We start from the raw sequence: 20,269 nt of genomic DNA, 5'->3' as shown, positions 1-20,269 counted from the left end.
AGCGGCTGGAGACAGGGGCCGTGGCCGAGGGAGGCCTCCTCCCCTGCAGTGTCCCCCTCACCCTGCATTGACCGTGGGGCCTCCAAGGCGTTCACGCCCGCGTGAGGGCTTTTTATTGTGAAGAAAACCAAGTGATACCAGGTGTATTCTCAGGTCGACAACTAGTCTGTTTTTTGGAACATCCCTCTTTTGGAGACTCTCAGAGCACAGTAGCTTGGTAAAAGTGTAGAAAAGTCCCGTACGCTCAACGTGGTCCCACCCATTTTCTCAACCTTATCGGACACTGGAACTTGACTCTTGTCAGTATACAGAAACCTGTTCGTTGTGATGTGCTAGGAATGCAGCGTCAGACTGTTTCTCACAGCTTTTCTGACTTATTTTATAAATAATCCTTAACACAAATATTTATCTGGCTTCAGGGAAGAGCAATTAAGAACAAATTAGAAATGGGTCAAGAGGCTGTCAAATTAAAACGAAAATGGAAAGCTAACATCCTGGCAGAAATGGAAGGAACAGAAAAATTACAAAGCATACATGGAATTACTCCCATATAGTCAACAAGTATTACTGTACGTGGTATGATTATGGAGATTCAAAACAGTAGCAACTAAGTCTGCAGGACAAAGTGACATCACGGGCAAATGTGCCTAAGATGGTAGAAACATGTTTATTGTACGCCACCAAGCTTAAACTTTAAAGTTTGGGTGTAAAAGGGCAGAGTTCGATAGTAAGGAAATCCGTCACCTCACAGTGACAGGTGAGAAAGCCACCACTCCACCCACCACGTCCTCGGGGTCCCATGGCTCTTTCCTTCCCTATCGCTCAGACCAGCCCCCACGACAAAGGCCGAGCCCACCGGTTCAAAAAGATTCTTCATGTCCATCAGGTTTCATAAAAATCCTGAGTTTTATTAAACCCCAAACATTCTTTCCAAGGAGGAAGGTTTTTCTAAAGAGTAAATTTCAAGACACCAGAACATTTTAGGTCACGGCCACTTGTGATTCAAATCCGGTACATGGACGAGGAACTGCGTCGGAATCCACATCGCTGGCATCTCTGCCACGGCCCAAGGCTCATAGGCCAAGGTCGGTTAGTCAGTCACCTAGCGTCTAAAAAGCCTCTCCATCACTTTTTGTGTTTTTCCAAGAGAACATTCAAAGCACTCGTTCACAGGAGCAGAAATGGTTCTCAATCCCTTCTAGGTTGCACTGCGTCGGGCATATGGATTGTTCTCTCCAAATAATTACCTTGGCATCCTTCTCACTCATTGTATTTGGACAGTTTTAACCTGGGAATAATGTTCATAGACTGCAGTTCCTGGAAGAGCAGCTTGCAGGCGTACGGAATACGGAGGGAAGACACGTGACACGATGACTTGCAGTAATGGCACCTGAAACCCAAGTCGGCATGTGTTAGAGGGACGGCAACTCGGAAATAAATAAATGCCTGCGCGTCAGAAGGGGGCATTCTCCCTAACAGAGCCTATCGGCATTCCACCAAGACGGTTTTCTATTTCTCGGTGTTCAGTCACATTATCCAACGTGTACTTATGTGTCCACACAGTGAAAAGAAGCCTCCAAAGAAGCAAAAAACCAAAACAAGTTATCACTCTCCAGTTTTAAAAACACGTACTTTTAATTAGTACTACATAGCTAGACGTTTCTCCTTGAAATGCAAAACATCTGCCCATATACTTGTTTTGAATAAGCTCCAGAAATCTGAGCCATCCAAAAGTTCCTCAGATTTAGACTTTCAATCATTGAAAGGATTTTAAACAGACTGAGTCTCCACGTAGTGATAAGCATCTGCTACATACACTGCACTATTCTAGGCAAGAGGCTCAACATTCACCCTTGGATTTCTGGGAAAGACGAGACTTCTATACAGAAAGGCGGTGTCCAATCAAATGTTACTTAATTCCCCAGGGCCCTTCAAAGTTGGCTATCTCTGAGAGTGCCACAGCTGCTTTACTTACAGCGTGCAGGTCCTGTGTGCGTGCATACTCCCACGGAACCCGCGGTACGCCTGCTATTCCGGCTAGGGTTTTCTCCTCTCTTCCTTCAGGAGAGCCAGTGAACTGACCCTCAATCTTACTGAACGGCCACAACTGAAGAGGGCCCCAAGGAAGAAAGTGAACTAAGTATTCCATCATGTTTCCTACCAAAACAGGGCCTCCCCTCACACCTCAAGGGTCTGGGGCACCTGGGACCACAGGTACCCAGCACAAATGCTGAGACTTCACTGGCAGGAAACTAGGTCCTCTCGGTTAACAGAGGAGAAAGCGAGTGCAGGAGGAATGGCCACCAAGGCTGAGAGGATCCGGCGCTGACCAGGTACTGGCGGAAGATTCCTCAGCGACCCATAAAGGCTACTGTGGATGGTATAAGGCGATATGTGTAAAAAATGCAGTCACTCACATTATTTAAGTAATCACAGAGTGGCAAAGATACATGCACAAGAACGCTCACGATCACACTGTCTCTAACAGCACAAAGCAGGAGACTTCCCTGGTGACTGGACATTTATGCAGAGGACACCGTGCGGCCAATGAATGCAAAGGCGCAGGCCCCACTGAGCTGTGAAGGTGCCCAGCACACACTGTGAGGTGAGAAAAGCCGTTTGCTGAATAGCACGGTCCCAACTGGGTTCTCAGATGGGTTTCAGTAAATGCATGAAGCCCCCCAAATCAGACGTAACAGGATTTTTCCGGTACCTATTTGTATTTTCCTGCTACTAGCAGAATCTCAAAAGAATTCATGATTTTAAAAAAACCCAGTACAGAACTAGAGGCAAACACAGATATCTCCCAAAGTGACTAAAAAATTAAGTGTTCATCTCTGGGTAGTGGGAATTAATGTAACTCTCTATATTTTTCATAACGTTGAATATTCTATAAAGAGCAGAGATCATTTTTGTAATCAGCAAAATAAAGCTTTTATCATTTCAGAAACAGTCACCACAGCTGAGAAATGGAACATGGTGGCGACTCCACAGACCTGAACTTCACGAGGAGGGGAGAACAGGGGAAGGAAGAGCCCGCGTGGGTCCGGGCATGGGTCCCTCCCCGGGGACTGCAGGCAGCTGGGCAGACACTGCGGAGCTCTGACCCTCCACATGATAACACAGACACGGTCCACGACCTTTTTCCCAGAAAGTCACCCAAGGATCTCTGTAGTGCAGGGCAGTTTAAACCCTGGTTTTCGTGTGCCTTGGTCGATCTAATTGATTGAGGAATCATGTTCACACCTTCATTCAATTGGAGAAATGGATTTTCTAGAGCAACTTCTTACTGATTCTCCTGTCAGCACCCTGTGAATTCGATCCATGCCAACCTGTTTAAAATTTCTGTGTGCTGATCTGTGATGTTTCAGAAAGCCCACTAATCTTCTCTCCTATTAAATATTTCTTGCATGTTTAAATTGTTCCAGTGTGCACACACACACACACACATAAATAAAACTATATAAATTACCTTCCCCTGTGTCTGAATAATTTCCAAAGAAAAACTTGACCCAGACAACAATCAAATAAACCAATTTTTCAGGGCAAAGCCAGCAAGAGAAGGAGGCTGTGGCTCCATGTGAGGAACGACTGTCCAGTAAAACGTCCTCTATGAGCTAATTATCCTAACGGGCTGTTCTTTTCTCTGCAGTTTTCCTTCTGGACCTCTCTTTTGTGACTCAGGCCCTCCACGTCTTCTGTGGAACAGTCTCGCTGTAAACATCCCCATAGCAATGCCTTACTAATGTGCAAATCAATGACGAAAGGCCAGTTTCAAGGTTCTGAACTGCTCTAATTACTCAGCCTCCATTGTGCTGTTCATTACAGAGCGCTTCCTCCAACAAGCGTGGTGCTCCCTCCCACACAGCCCAGGGCGCACCTCAGGTAACATGGGCAATGACAGCATCATTACGCTCCCCTGCCTGAGAGCAGGGCAAGGAAGGTGCCAGACTTCCAGCCTGGATGCGGATTTTTTCCTGTTGGCAACAAGGGTAGAAATAGGCCATTCAAAATCAGACACACGGTACATCCAGGTCTGTTTAATTACAGTAAAGACCCTCACACCGTGTAACCTGATTTAGCCCCCTTTCAAAGGATTTCAAACACAATACACACTGAACACAGAACTTCCAAATCAGGCACTGCCATCAGATGATCTTAAAATGAGACAGAAATGAGGAGGAAAGATAGGACTCCAACAGAATGATGTAGACATTAATTACTGTTCACCTCAGCTTCCCTGAGTAGTCAGCAGGAGGGGGCAAGGCTTTCAAAGTGCCTGAGTAAACATGACCTTTCTTTTCTCTCTTTCCTTCTTTCTTTCTTTCATTTCCTTCTTTCCTTCCCTCCCTCCTTCCCATCTCTTTTTCTTTTCTTCTTCCTCCCTTTTTTCTTTCCTCCCTCCCTCCCTCCCTTCCTTCTCTTTCTCTTTTTCCTCTTTCCCTATTTCTTTTCTTTTTCTCTACTTCTTCCCTTCTTCTTCTCCCTCCTTTTTTATTTTCCTCTTTCACTCCTGCCTTTTCTTTCCTTCTTTTTGTGTCTTTCCCTTCATCCCCCCGTCTTTAGCTTTTCTCTCCTTCCTGCCTTTTCTCTTCCCTTCTTTCTCTTTTGCTCCCTCATTTTTCCTTTTTAAAATTTTTCATCTCAGCCTTCCTCCCTCTTTCTCTTTCCTTCCCTTCCCTTTTCCTCTCTCCCCCTGCTCCCCACCCCCGTCTCCTTTAGGAGAATGCAGGGAGAATGAAAAAGAGAAATTCTTTTTTAAAGTTTCATGATCCCTACTGGTAATAAAATGACTCTTCTGCACTAAATTTGTACCAAATTTGAAGATTTGAACATAGTGGAATTAAGTTCCAGGGATCTTCCTATTACATATTTGTTGTTGTTGTTGGTGTTGGTACACAGGACAATAAAAAGCAAACTCAACGTGCACCTCAGAATTGAAACAGCACTCCCTTCACGTCATTGATACGAGAAAGAGCCAAGTTTAAGGTTACCCAATCTCTGCAACCTCATGAAAGGCAAACAGCCACTTCCTGTATTAGTTTTTAAGATGAGATGATTTCTTCACACACAGGTCTCATCAACCCTTCTACACCAAAATACACAAATAATTGATTTTCGCTAAGAGATTTTGACATTTAACTAGCAAGTTACATACCTTATAGGGTATGTAACTACCTCTACCTCTAAGAGGGCCACTTGTTCTGACTCTTAATTTGCTTTATTCAACCCAGTAAGTGGCAGCTAAGATGGCAAGAAGCTGGGGTTTCCTCTGTACGGAGGCTTTGAGCGGGGGGACTCATGAGGACTAGAGGCCCATGGAACTAAGCCTCAAGCCCCAGTAATGAGTGCTCATCCGGGCCTGACTCTCTCCTTCTGGGCGATGCCCCTCCCTAGGGAAAGGGGCTCCGGGAAGGAAAGTGAGGGTGATGAGGAAGTTGAAGCCGTTTCCCATCCTTGCAGCACCCGCTTCAGACCCTGTTAGACCTGGTCTCTGATAGGAGAGTGAGTAGAGCCTGGGGCACTACAGGCCCGCCTGTCTACAGGGCTGTTTCGGGGCTCTGGACCACGACCTGCGCTAAGCAGAGCAGTAGCTAGTGGGACAGTGGAACCACTGCAAGGAAGATAAGGTGCTCTAACTCCACAAGCAAGAACAGAAAATACGCAGCATCACCATTTAAGCCGGACTTTGTGTACTGAACTCTACACAGAAATGATAAACTATGAATTACACAGTTTACCTACTGGCAATCCTCTAATTGCAGGGTTAGTACCATTTAGCAATTATTTTCCATTCTGCACCTTCCAGGTCCCAGGTTGGAGAAGCAGGGGTTAACAAGACAGAATAGTGTTTAGAATGAACTAGGAGATAAGCACCTGGTGGACAGCCATTCATCTGTCTTATTCACCACTGTGGTTTGGGGCCACGTCTCCCACCTGTAGACTCTCACTACGTGTCTGTGGGGGAAAGACTGAGACAGGCACGGTCTGCCATTGTGGGATCCACTGTCTGAGTGGCCGTGTGGACAGAACACAGACAAGGCGTTTGGGGACCAGGTTCTGGTCCTGGCAGTCACCAATTTACTATAAAATCTGGGGCAACATACCTGGTTCTTTAGGTCTGAGGTTAAATTAGGGCATTCGACACAATCTTCTTTAGAATGTTTCTATTTACAATATGCTATAATTATAACACCTAATGACTCTGCTAGGATTTTTACAGGCAAACAGTGTTATAAAAGGTATTCGACATAATACTAAAAAGAGGATAAAATCCTTACTCCTTGGAAGTTTAAATTCTAGCAGTGTAAAGAGCAGAACATTAGGTAGACAAAGTAAACACGTGCATATAGAATCCCCTGTTCTAGGAATGCAGGGACTGGGGAGGCTGGAGAGTATGTAGGTGTGACCAGGTCAATTCTCGAGCTGTGATTTAAGGGGCAAGAGCTGTGGTATGAAAGACATATGGTATCCACTTACCAGCCGGAATACCCCAGAAGTCCACACTGCCCACAGACATCCACCTCAAAGGCATCACTTGAAATCATTAGTCGCTCTAGTAAAAGCATACTGGCTCCATAACCAATTAAACAGTCACGTTCCATTTCTCCAAGACGCAAACCACCGTCACGAGATCGACCTTCAGTGGGTTGCCTTTGAAACAAGTTAGACAAAGGTGTTACTATATTACACAAAGGGGAAGCATCACATTCCGGCTAAGAGCACAAAGGTTTGGAGCAGGCCTCACCTGGATTCAAATCACTTACTAGACAGTGACCTTGAACATGCTGCGCAGTCTCGTTTGCACAATGCATGTAAGGCTATCTATCCAAAGAACCCTTAAATGAGAAGAGATGTTACCCTAGAGCTGATTGCTATTTATAATATTAAATGAAAATAACAAGCCCTGGCTGGCTGGTACGGCTCAGTGGACTGAGCACCGGACTGCAAAGCAGAGGGTCCCTGGTTCGATTCCCAGTCAGGGCACATTCCTGGGTTGCAGGCCAGGTTCCCAGTGTGTGGAGCGCAAGAGGCAACCACACATTGACATTTCTCTCCCTCTCTTTTTCTCTCCCTTCCCCTCTATCTAAAAATAAATAAATAAATACAAATTAAAAAAATAACAATTACTTAAGTGATATAAATAATGATGAAATAAATTAATATATAGCATACAAAATACCAGAGCTAGCAGTACTGTTAGCATCACTACCACTATTACTAGGGAAGGAATATGTCTTTGGAATATTTTCAGAGATGTCTCAGTTCTGTTATTTAAAAGCAGAAAAACTGAGAATAGGCCGTGGAAGAAATCCAAGTCCTCCAGTAGTTATTCCCAGGACTGCAGGGAGGAGCTTTACTGTTACCTAAATTAAACACGGAAAGAATGAATAAATTTTACAAATTTGGAACAGATCAGGAATCACCTGGAGCCAGACGGGAGGTTTCCCAGAGGCCCGCCTCCCTACGCCCAGCTGTGTGTCCCCTCAGGTCCTTCCTGAGGACCTGAGTGTGAGCATGCTCCATTCCTCCCTGGAGGGAGCATGGACTGGGAAGCTATGGGCCCTCTGAGTGAACTCCCTGTGACTTATGCACTGGCCGGGCTTGAGAGTGCTCTAACAAGCAAAGAATCCGGGACCAGAGGTGCAGGTAAAATGAGGGGATTTTGAAATACAATAGGCACCCCCCCCCTAGATACTGATGACACCAACTACGAGACGCACACACGCACACACCCTGGCTGGCTCATGCTGGGGTGACGCTCCTTGGGGGCAGTCCAGCAGGGGTGGTCCATAAAGCTCGTCTGCTTTATTCCATAGCCATAGCATCTTTTAATCTTTGTGGTTATTGCTGCCAGTTTCCCAAAGAGTTAAGAAAGTAAATGCATGACTGCCAGCTGTGCTGAAATTTTAACTTTTGTTGTTGATAGTTATAAAGGAAAATCAATGTAAGCTGCACAATATTTGTCAACAGAAAATCTACACAGGAAAAACTTGTAAGTAGATCTCAGTGGACACGATGCAGTGAAAACTTCATAACCGAGCACAACGCGCATGCACTTTTACCTGCGAGCAGAGCCTCCCAGGGGCGGGGGGAGGATGCCTCCGCCTGTGGGCGCTGGACAAGTGAAGGTGTCCACATCATATGAGGGCAGAACTCAAAACTTGGATTTTAACCAAGATTACTGACTACAGACAAAGGTACTCCAGGCCATCTTCATATGGAATACACAAAAGTAATACTAAAGTAGTATTTTTTTTACTACAGCAAAGCAAAACATAGGAAATAACTGTTTTGACATATTACTCTGAAACAGTTTTTGGATGCTATAAGGGGACAGCACTCGGGGGAAAATGCACCTCACTCAAATACGGTCTTGTTGTCAAAGCCATGGCTGTCTTGAGAACCTCCACTTCTCCTCCCTTCTCCTCCTTGTTCTGCAGTTTAAGCGCACATGTGCCTAACACCCCAGTACGCATGTGCATTTGCTCAGTTTTACATGGTCAGGGAGTGAAGTCATCCACACCTCTCCCTTGGTTTGAAGAAACAAACACCCAAACCCTTGCTCCTTCATCCTCCGCTCCCCCCACTACGTTGTAACACCTGAGCAGCGCTCTGTGAAAGGAGGCAGGGGACTGGATATTCATTGAGCACCTCCCACGGATCAGCGCTGCAGTCTGTATTCAAACATCTGACGTTCACCAGCGTGCTGTGTAGAAGGCATTACTGTCTCTACCTCACATGTGAGGACAACTGGAGCTGAGAGCCCTAAGCGACCTGTCTGAGGCTCATGGCGGTGCTACGAGGTGGGGATGAGCTCACACCTATGTCACTCTGACTCCGGGGCCTATGTTCCTCCCTGCCCAGGGCTCCTCATCCTTGGCAGTAAGGCCATACTGAACTGGGTAATTCTCTGAGGCAGAGGCTGTCCTATGCACGGCAAGATGCTCAGCAGCATTCCTGACCTCACCCACTGGATGCCAGTTGCCCTCCATGCCCCCAACTGTGACACCCCAAAATGTTTTCAGACATTGTCAAATGTCCCCTGGAAAGCAAAATTGCCCCTGGTTGAGAACTACTGCCTTACGCTATGCTTCTGCAACTGAAAAATGTGGTATTAAGGACACGTAAGACTTAGTATACTCCCTTTCCCAACAATGACACCCATTCATCAACACACGCACACACTGGGCTTGGAACGCAGGATATGCTGGTGAAGGGGCACACGTGGGTCCCGGAGCTCAGGCTACGAGATCACTGTGCCTATGTCCTACGTGTACGTGTGGGAGAGCGCAGGTGCACTCGTATGCACGTGCGCAAGGGGATCTACACTTTTCCAAAGACACTGTTTGAACAGGACCATGTTAGCAAACTGGAAAACAGTAAATGATTAGTTAGGAGACCACTGGCAAGACTCACGGAGCATTTGCTCTCGTGTCTATGAAGTGATTTTTAGTTGGGTGCCATTTTGTCATGCTAATCAGACATACACAATTTTTGTTGATGCCTAATTTCCCGAGTGTGCAATCCCAGGGAAACGGAAACTCCACTGAGTGTGCTCACTGCTGTCCTGGGACACAGGGTAGACGTGATGCCTCACACGCTCTTCTGCCAGTGCTTTCCCCTCACCTGGTGAGGACGGCCCGTGGCCCCCGGGCCCGGGCGTGCATCTTATCCAGCACCATGTGTTTCAGCTTCTGATAGTACACGGGGCCAAAGTAGATGTAGGCTTCCAAGGGCTCACTGAAAAACAAGGGTGGAGTGCTGGGTTAAGAAACTAAGTTCGGGCTAACAGGAAATAGCCTTTCCTGGGTCTCAGCTGGCAGGCCCTTATTCTTCTGCGAATGGGTTTGTGATTGGGTCCAAGAATGATTTTCAGTCTGTGGTAAATGAAGGGATTAGATCTGAAAATATAAGAGTGCTATGGATACATTAAAAGAGACATTGTTTAATTAAGAAGTAAAACCTGAAACACCCTGTGAAACAGCGTGTGTGGGACGGTGCCCCTTGGTGGCTCACCCCAGTCAGGCCAGCGTCCGGCCCTGCCTGCACAGCTGCAGGTAGTCTCCTAGCTGGTCTCCCTGCTTCTGCTCTCCTCCCCAAACGATCTGTTTTTGCATAACAAGCCACAGTGATTTCTTCCACAATGTGCATCACAGCAGGTCATTCTTTGGCTCTAAATTCCCAGTGGTTTCCCATTATACTCAGAATCTATATCGCCCCAATTTTTGTACACAACCATAAGGTCTAATGTAATCTGGTTCCTATCCACATCTGACTCATTTACTATTCCCTTTGTCCATCATTACTCCCGTAGCACAGGCCTCTTCCTTGCTCCTTATATTTAGCAACCGTGCCTGCCTCAGGGCCTTTGCACTTACTGTTTCCTTTGCCTAAAACATTCTTCCAGCAGGTACTCGCAGGGCTCAAACACTTCACTTCCTCAGAGAGACTTCCCCGATCACCTAGCTAAAGGGGTCCTCCTCCTACTCCAGCACGGCCATACCCACACCCCATCTCAACTCTTACACTGGTTTTATTTTCTTGGGAACACTTACCACCAATCGGTGTCATAGTGCATATTTATTATTTCTCTGACTATTTTGTCTGTCTTCCCCATAAGAATTAAACTCATCAAGACATGCACTCTTGTCTCCCCTGTCCCTGTGGCTCCAGCACGAATGGCCCCGCCTGGTAGGCAGCTGATGCTCCGCAAACATCTGTTACAGCCACTCTGTGATGGCCCACTCAACAAGTCTGTAGAAGTATGGTGGTGAGAGCTCGAAAGGAGTGAATATTCAACTGCTTTGACAGAAGAGAACTCTTTCCTTAAGTCTGGAGCAAGGGTAGCCAGGGGATCGATGACTTTACAATTTTTTTACTGCCCCAGAACTTCCTTTCTGCCAAGAAATAAATGTGCCATTTAATCCATACAGCCATCTGGGGAGGGAGATGTTGTCATTCCAATTTTTAAGATGAGAAATAGACACAGAGGGTCCACGAGGTTATATGAGAGCTGATGAGTGATGCGGGAGGATTCAAATCCAGGGCTCTCCCTGCCATGCTAGTCAGTCTTGAGCCAAGGACATTTGGGCCACAGTATGATGTAAGAGTAGAAAGAGCAAAGGAAGCAAAAGGCATGGCAGAGAGGCACATCAGTGCATTTGCCCCGCAAGCTTGCTATACACCTCCGAATACTTCCAGTGTTACCAGCAAAGGCTTTTGCAGCTATCAAGCCATTCTGCTGACTTAAGCACAGCCAGATTCTTGGACAACCCAGAGCGGAGTGGAAGGCACGACAAACAGGGTGTCAGGAGACCCTAATCTTGTCTCAGCGTATCATACAGTAATTACGTGACCTCTTTATCTCAGTTTTCTAAGTTGTACAACAAGGTGGTTGGACCAAGTTTCTTTCCATCTCTAATAATGAATGATTCTAGTCTTCCACAGTCTGGTTACTCACGTACGAATTCATGGAACCTGTCACCATTCCATCATCAAATGAATAAAGCCATATGCAATTTTCCCTGCTAGCAATGTTCAAGTATGTAACGGAGGAGGAAATCTGGCGGGTGAGTATGTTTGCAAGCCCTTTATGGAGCTCTGAGATGAATGGGAAGGGAATGAAAACACGGGCTGGGGGAGTAGCAGCTGGTGATGTAGACGGATGCAGCCCACAGCTGCCTATAGCAAGCAGAGCATAATCCACTCAAATTGTTCAGTAAAATTATGTTCGGAGGGTCCACCAAATTGGTTCGTTGGATTTGCCTGCTTTCTGGTCAACTTCTGCATCATTGCTGGATGAGAAGCAAAGACGAAGATGATCAGTTTAGCAATGACAACTGCAGTTTTTGAAATGGACTTTAACTATTTGAATTATTTTTGAAATGGACCATTACTCTTTCCCTGTAATGCGATTTTCTATAACATCTCAAGTGTGAAACACCTAAATAAATCTATTTATGGTAATCTGGATAAATCATTTTAGAAGCACTCAATATTTTTAGCAGAAACAGATTCTGACCATCTCAGTCACCCGGGAGAGCCTGCATGCAGCACTGGGGTCACGCTGTGTGTTCTCCCAGGGGTTCCCACACTGGTCTCACTGGTGAGTTTCAGGTTTAACGCCGCAGAGGAACGGAATAAACACTCTGTCCCATAGGTTTACCTGGCACAAAAATACTTAAGTGTGTCTTTTTTTTAAAATATATTTTATTGATTATACCTTTACAGTTGTTCTATTCCCCCCCTTCATTCCCCTCCACCCGCACACTCCCTCCCCCACCATTCTCCCCCCCTTAGTTTATAACCACGTCTCAAGTTCTTTAGATTCTATATTTCCCCCACTATTCTCGCCCTCCCCCCTATCTATTTTCTACCTACCATCTATGCTATTTTCTGTGCCTTCTCCCCCCTTCTCCCCCTCCCACCCCCCTGTTTCTAACCCTCCATGTGTTCTTCATTTCTATGGTTCCACTCCTGATCTAGCTGTCCTCTTGGTTTGCTTTTGTTTTAGGTGTGGTTGTTAATAACTGTGTGTTTGCTGTCCTTTCACTGTTGATATTTTTTATCTTCTTTTTCTTATATAAGTCCCTTTAGCATTTCATATAATAAGGGCTTGGTGATGATGAACTCCTTGAACTTGACCTTATCTGAGAAGCACTTTATCTGTCCTTCCATTCTAAATGAAAGTTTTGCTGGATAAAGCAATCTTGGCTGTAGGTCTTTGGATTTCATGACTTGGAATACTTCTTTCCAGCCCCTTCTTGCCTGGAAGGTCTCTTTTGAGAAATCCGCTGACAGTCTGATGGGTACTCCTTTGTAGGTGACTGTCCCCTTATCCCCTGATGCTTCTAGGATTCTCTCCTTCATTTTGGTCTTGGCTAATGTAATTATGATGTGCCTTGGTGTGTTCCTTCTTGGGTCCAACTTCTTTGGCACTCTCTGAGCTTCCTGGATTTCTTGGAAGTCTATTTCCTTTGCCAGACTGGGGAAGTTCTCCTTTATTATTTGTTCGAATAAGTTTTCCACTCATGGCTGTTTCTTTCCCCCTTCTGGTACCCCTATAATCCGGATGTTGGAACATTTAAAGATGTCCTGGAGGTTCCTAAGCCTCTCCTCATTTTCTTGAATTCTCATTTCTTCATTCCTTTCTGGTGGGATGTTTCGTTCTTCCTTCTGGTCCATTCCATTGATTTGAGTCCCAGTTTCCTTTCCATCACTATTGGTTTCCTGTACATCTCCCTTCATTTCAATTAGTTTAGCCTTCATATGTTCCTCTAATTTGTGACTATAATCAACCAGTTCTGTGAGCATCCTGATAAACAATGTCTTGAATTGTGCTTCTGAGAGGCTGGCAATTTCTCGGTCGCTGAGCGTTATTGGCTCTGGGACTTTGAGTTCTTCTTGTGCCATCTTTCGGGCTGTTTGTGCCTGTTCCGTAGCAGGATTGGAGCCCTAAAGTGTTCACTAGAGCAGGGCAACTAAGTCGCTGGGTTGTGACGTTGTATGTGGGGGCGGGGTCAAAGAGGGACAATGGCTTTCTGCCTGCCGCCGCAGCCCCGGCGCCGCAGCCACCACACCATCACCAGGCCCACGTGTTTCGTTCCACTGCACGCAAGTGAGCCACCGCCGTCAGCCCTCTACCACTGGGTTCGCCCCCTGGGGCCTGCGTAGTCCATCTCACTGTGCGCGAATGTGCGACCGCGGTCAGTCTGCCCCGCACCCCGACTGGTTCCGGGCTGCCTGTGAGCCTAGGTCGGGGATCTGTCCTGCCCGACCCTGCTCCGCTGCTGGCTCCGCCTCTCTTACCGTCCCCACTGAACGGTTCGTAGTTGTCGGACTTCCGTATAATTCCGTTTTCTGGTCTTTGGGTGTGTCCTAGTTCTCCAAACCTTTGTTGTGTTCAAACTTGGTTGTGGGAGAAGGCACAGTGTTTCCACCTATGCCTCCGTCTTGGTGGAAGTCCCGTAAGTGTGTCTTAATTTCAACAACTAACTCTGTCCTTTAAAGTCACGTGCAAGTTGAGTTTCCACACCTCGTCCTTCGCAGTAACTTCAGAGACATCTGTCCCCCAGGGTTAAAAGGGAGACCTGGTGCTCCACCTGTGTGGCCTGCTCGCTGCACTGCAGCCAGCCTGGCCTCTTCCAGGTGCTGGGACTCACCACGATCTGTCCCTTGTAATGTGTTAATATACTTTTCTTCTGCGTGAAACGCTCTCCCAATGCTCCATTCTTCTCATCTGCTCACACCTGTGCTGCAATATCTACCTCCACACAGGGGTCCTCTAACCTACCCTTTGTCTTTATTCTGGTGAGAGCTATTTGTACACGCATTACTTGTGGTCATCCCTTTAGTCAGCAAATATTTACGGAGTGCCCACTGTATCAGGCTCTGAGCTAGACACTGAACGAAACAGTAAAAACAGACAAGCCCTGCTCTCGTGGAGGCTACATTCTACTTGGGAAGACAGAGGATAATATTATATAGTATTATTACACAGTGTATTTGATAACAATGAATGCTACAGAGAAAAGGAAAGCCAGAAATGGGCAATACTGGATTGTAGTGTTAAATTAAGTAGTCAGGGGTGGGCCCTGCTGAGAAGTTAACTGCTATCTGTTACTTTTTAACGTCTAGCAACAAATCTCAACAGTCAGCTCCACAGGTCAGGGACCACGTCCATTGTTGTTCACTTAGTACCTAGCTCATGTTCAGTGTTTAACACATCTTTAGTTAGTGAGTATGCAAATGGTAGGCCTCAGGCCTTTTGACAGCACTAATTACCTGATATTCATCATATTAATGCACAGCAAGTTCAACAACTAAGGAATTTTGCATTATATATATAATTAATTTGTTCCTTAAAGTTGTGTAGAAATCCTGTTTTGGTAAATTAAGTATTTTCTACTTCTTAAACGATAACCCCACTAGTAAAATAGCACTTCTTAATTTATCAGTTTCTTAAATTTGGGTTTTCTTTTCTTCTCCTCCGTTTTATTGAGTTACATTGGGTTGGCGAAAAAGTCCGCTTAGTTTTTTCCATGCAATGGCTCTAGTAGTGCTTAGTTGTCTTTAACTTCATTTAAAACAATCGTGTTAGATTGTATTGTGACAGCTGTCGTATCAGTGTGCCTTAAAAATAAAACTTATCAACATTGGTGAATTTTTGTGTAACCATTTAATATGGAAGAAAATATGCAACACTTTTGGCATATTATGCTTTATTATTTCAAGAGAGATGAAAATACACTGAAATGCAAAAAAAGATTTGTGCTGTGTATGGAGAAGGTACTGCGACTGATCAAATGCGTCAGTGGTTTGTGAAGTTTCTTGGTCCCACTGACCTTTTGGCCAAATAATGCTGTGGGGCTGTCTGATGCACTGGAAGATGTTTAGCAGCACCCTGGCCTCTACCCACTAGATAGCAGGAGATAGACGACATACTCAAATTATCCAAATCAATAAAGTTATCAGTGAAAATGAAAAAAACTACACAGACTTTGTGGCCAGCCCAATAATTGACAACATAACATTATCCAAGTCTAAGGTGTACAACATGTTGATTTGATACATTTATATATTGCAAAATGATTACCACCACAGCATTAGCTAACACCTGTACCATATATCTGGATTTTCTTATATCAGATTTCTTAAAGGAGTAAAGCTGAATATCTTAAGGGCTCCTACCTCTTACCCTAATAAATTCAGACTTTCACTTTAAAACATCTGAAAGTACACTTACCCTGTGATGCCAGATGTAACGTAGTCTTTCCCTAAGTAGTTATAACCGTGGCGAACGAGGTCTTCACACACATCCTTCACTTTACTGCCCCCAAAAGCAGTGCCGTAGTGGAATCTCCCATCTAACACGCCTGCCTTGCCGGCCAACAGCTCAATTAACTTTCCCACCTGTGGGGTGTGAACAAAGTAAGTGAGTACCTTCCTGTGATATAGCAATCCTGTTTGTTTATTTAATGTGGACTATTTCCCCAAAGAATTATGAGACCACTATTATTAGCAAGAGTGATCAATTAATGAGAGTAAATATTTGTCGCTCTCTTACTGTGCAGTGGACTGTTAGAAAAGCTTGATAGGTGTGATCTAAGTCTGTGCCTCCCCGAAGTGCTGCATGACAGGCACTACAACTCGACTTTACATATGAGGAAACCGCAGTACACAGCGGTTAAGCAACTTTCCTGCATCATACAGCCGGTAAGTGGTGGGGCCAGGATTATAAAACCAACACAGACAGGGAGACACATTAGGTTTGACACAAGCAGTTCTATTTGCTGAGGGTAAGTCTGCCACTCAGCACACTGCTCTGGAAGGCAAGGCACAGCTGCTCCACATGCTCTCTGCACAGGACACTGTCCTGAGCTAGGAACCTACTTATTTGGCCAGGGGTCAAGGGGCCCTTTCTACAAACCAGTTTCAAGGTCTCATCACCTCCACTAACTGCAAACCAGCTGGCAGCTTTCTTCCTCTAAAGCAGTGCCTCTAAAACACATACTGACCGTCATTCGTGATGGGAAGCCATGTGGGTTCATTATGATGTCTGGACAGATGCCAGAATCACAAAACGGCATGTCTTCCTGAGGGACGATCAAACCACAAACACCTGGGGGAGAGATTTCACACCTTGTAAAGCAAATTGGCAGAAAGGAAGAATAGAGTACTTAACTGGAATCTCCCCGTCACTATCTCCATTTCTGCTGCTCTCAAATCTTCCCCATGGTCTCTGTCAAGAGTAACAAAAGCAATTTCCAACAATCCTGCTAGACAGTTCAAAAATGGCTGTCCTTGCAAAAAGGTATGGCAGCCCGTGGACTGGCCTGCTGGTACGACACACAGTGGTACTGTCAGGCTGCTCGCCCTACCTCTCCTGCCACCGAGATGGGACAGTAGCAGCTTCACTGGGCCCTGGCCCGTCAATGTCCCTGAGACGCCAAGAGCAATTTCACTCCTTGTTGGTGTGTCCACGGCCTGCCACACACTGTGCCCAACCACAGGACTCCAGGTTCTCCGACCACCAAACGCAGGATGAACTGAGTGACGGGGGTGTTCAACTGTGCCTTCTAAACCTGTGACAAGGCATTCTCCTGTGTGGCTGGTGAGCTAATGGGTGTACCTACTGGCTGCAGAGAGCTGGCTGGTTGGCCGATTCTTGCCAGTGCTTCACTGGCGGAGTCTAAAATGCCCTACAGAATTTTCATTCCTATAACTTATAACAAGTGAGGAAAGTGATCTTTGCTCAAAGTTGTACAGTTGAATAATAAAAGCAAATACCAAATTATCCTTGGAAGAAAGGACTAAAATTAAAAATGTGTTCTAACAATAAACACACAACAGAACAAAAGCCTACCAACTCCATGAATACTAACAGTCTCTTAAATTAACTGACCTTTATTACTCCTTTAGCAGTATTCGAACTTGGAGGAAATTCTATTGCTTAAATACTTGGTAACTCCTCTTATTTCCTTTCCATGGTAGGAGAAATAGGGGTATAATTGAGATTGCTAATCACAGGCTATATAATTTAGAATTGGAAAATTAGTATACAGTGAATAGCATTGGACAAAAAAAAGGTTTTATATTAGTGAGATAAAATTCCTTTTCCCTTGTATATAAATTATTAACTATCTTCAGCTATTGAAAAGAAATTGCTCTCAAAGAAACTTTTCATTGCTCGGTTTGATTTCTACATAATTACTCAAACTATTTTAAAGTGAAATTTGGGGGATGTATTATAATCATCAAGAGCTCCAGTCTAAAGTAAAAGTATATCACGTGCCTATTCAACACTGGTTATTAGTATTTTGATTTTTAGTGGCTGGCAATAATATGGTAATTAGGTTTTTGGAGTTAAATTCTCGTGTATGTAGGCATTTTAATTGGCTTTTTGGTTGAAATTGCATTGTTTATTATAAAGAAAGTCTGCTTTCCTACATGAAGAACAGAAACATTCAGTTCGCTTTATTTCAAATTCAGCCACAATGTGTTATAGCATTTAAATCAAGCAGAGTGTGTGACCCTTCTATCCTCCCTCCAAAAGTCCATCTTGTCCACATTGAAATTAATCTGACAAAACACAAGCACTGCTGGGAAATCTCGGAAAGAGATGAAATTGTAAACTGAGGTACACCACCACCACTGCTTGGCAGTGAACAAAATGTTACAAACAGCAATTCGTAAAGAGGCTGGTCCTGGGATGGGCTCAGGTGAGATGTCATCTGGGGTAGTGAGGAGATGGAGGGTCCAGCTATATTCCTTAAAAGCAAAACTAAAGAGAAACTTCAGCCCCCCCCCCCCCTTCAGCAGCAGTTCACAGGGGGTGCCTGGGGCAGCTCAGGAGGAAGCTGCCTGTTCCCCCTCTAACAAGAGAAGGTGGCAGTAAGGGGCAGGAGGTACCAAAACCCAGGGAGGAAGCCTGGCATACTTACACTGGAGGAAGGTAAGGAGATTTGCATTTTCAATTTTAGCCAACAGATTAATTCCAGCAAAGGTAACTTCATTTTGTTATTAAAATGAAAGCAATGCTCCTCCCCCTGAAATCTGAATCGCTAATAACTCTGCTTGAAATCTGATTAATATTTAGCATACAGCTTCCTTTTCGGGAAGCTATTTTCTTATTAGTCCTTTTTTGACATTGCATTTAAAAAATACATAAGTAACTTTCACATTTTTCATTCCAGTATAGGAACTGCTTTGGCAACATCTGAACCAAGGGCACCTGTATGCCAAAAATTAAATCTTAGCTAACTTAAAATTACTTTAGGCTCTGAAAACCCTTTTATATGCCAAGATGGTTCCCATAGCAGACAGCCCTGTGTTGTTTGTTTTGTGTGAAAGTGAATGATAAAAGATCCATGAAATCGACACAGAAAGCCAGAACAGCAGAAAGAACTGAGGGCTCTCCATCACTGCGGCTTCTACCCTCTGCTGCCTCGCAGAACAATGGGAGCTACACATCCAACTGCAGATCTAACCCAGCTGTGCATTTCATTAGATGAAGAGCACTAGTGACACAAGTAAATAATTAACTTAGTCTGGTCCGCTGACTGTGCTTACGAGGCCAGTCAGAGCCAACAGATTTTAATGCAAGTTAACACAAAGAAACCATAATGAGCTTAGAAGTTAAAACAAAATATTTAGACAGAATTTGATGATCTCGAATCTGAAATTAGACAGATGATTTTTAAAAGTTTGCGTTTTACTGAATTCATTAGGGGGAGAAGAGAATTCTCAATCTTAGAGACTTTTTTTAAAAATGGTATTTCTCTATTTTAGAATTATTCAAATCCTTAATCAAAGCAGGAAGCTTTCTTTTCTTACTTTCAAGTGGAAAATTGTGATTTGTTTTCTCCAAGGACAGAGCATAAAATCTCTTTCTATATTTAGAACTCTTAAAAGTTATAGTCACTTTTCTTTAATGCGGTTTAAAAATGCAAATGATATGCAGTATGCTTCAGTGTGCTAAAACACTCCCTGGATCCTTGAAAAGAGGATGGACTACAAATAAACCATCCCTAATGGAAGCTATTGTGGAACAATCACGGATTCATACCTTCATCGCTTACACAGCATTTCAGATTTTAAAATTAAGTTTTGTCCCCTGGCTGCCGCCGGCGTCCCGACCCCACTGTAGACAGCACAGCCTCCTGGCAGGGAAGTGCAAACACACCCGGTCCACAGGCCCAGAAACACTGACGCGCTTAGAGGGGCCACTGGGAATTAGACCATGGATCACACTGCAAAACCTTTAATGAATGAAAATAGATACTAAGGAAAAACTGGGACACAAAAAGAGCATAAAGGTTCTACCGATACCCAGTCAAAATAAAATGTCATTCTGTCACCATCTAAATTTCACGTGGTAAAGGTGAGAATTTAGGGAGTCTAAGGAAACCACAGTCTGATCACCAGGCCACTCAGGAAAGGCAAGTCTAAGGACCCACTGTCACCACACCTCAGTGCCCCAGACACCAGAGGGCCTACACCAATGTGTTACTTCTATTTCCACGGTCCTGCAGAACATACAACTCATTTTAAGAACAGGTAGACCCAGCGAAAATCCATAATGTGATGAATCATTCTTAGAAAGTATTTCTATTTATAAACAGCAAATGACTTGTTCATAAGTCACTTCTGGCTTTTTTTTAGGTTGTTTTTGTATGATGGTCCTATCTCAGTTCAAACAGAAGAAAAAAAGGAAGTAAGAATGTCATCAAAAAAAGGCAAGGAAGAACTAAAGCATCCTGATATC

The 20,269-nt window shown here is 44.6% G+C and overlaps 1 protein-coding gene across 2 annotated transcripts in view; it reads right to left on the bottom strand.

Moving 5' to 3' along the window:
• Nucleotides 1-1,137: 1,137 nt before the first annotated feature.
• Nucleotides 1,138-20,269, bottom strand: part of POLR3B (RNA polymerase III subunit B) — a 108,316-nt gene continuing 89,184 nt past the window's right edge. For both annotated transcript variants that reach the window (XM_037068093.1, XM_037068094.1), the window contains 5 exons: nt 16,521-16,624; nt 15,749-15,915; nt 9,631-9,744; nt 6,481-6,654; nt 1,138-1,390 (listed from right to left, as the gene is read on the bottom strand). In XM_037068093.1, coding sequence (XP_036923988.1) covers nt 1,261-1,390; nt 6,481-6,654; nt 9,631-9,744; nt 15,749-15,915; nt 16,521-16,624 — 689 coding nt within the window. In that variant the 3' untranslated portion in view covers nt 1,138-1,260. The remainder of the gene's footprint in view (nt 1,391-6,480; nt 6,655-9,630; nt 9,745-15,748; nt 15,916-16,520; nt 16,625-20,269) is intronic.

This window comes from Sturnira hondurensis, unplaced genomic scaffold (assembly GCF_014824575.4).
Source record: "Sturnira hondurensis isolate 20B ecotype Veracruz unplaced genomic scaffold, ASM1482457v3 Scaffold0017436, whole genome shotgun sequence".
NCBI classification, from domain to species: Eukaryota; Metazoa; Chordata; class Mammalia; order Chiroptera; family Phyllostomidae; genus Sturnira; species Sturnira hondurensis.
The sequence above is the reverse complement of the archived record's forward strand: the minus strand, read 5'-3'. Positions and strand labels throughout refer to the sequence as shown.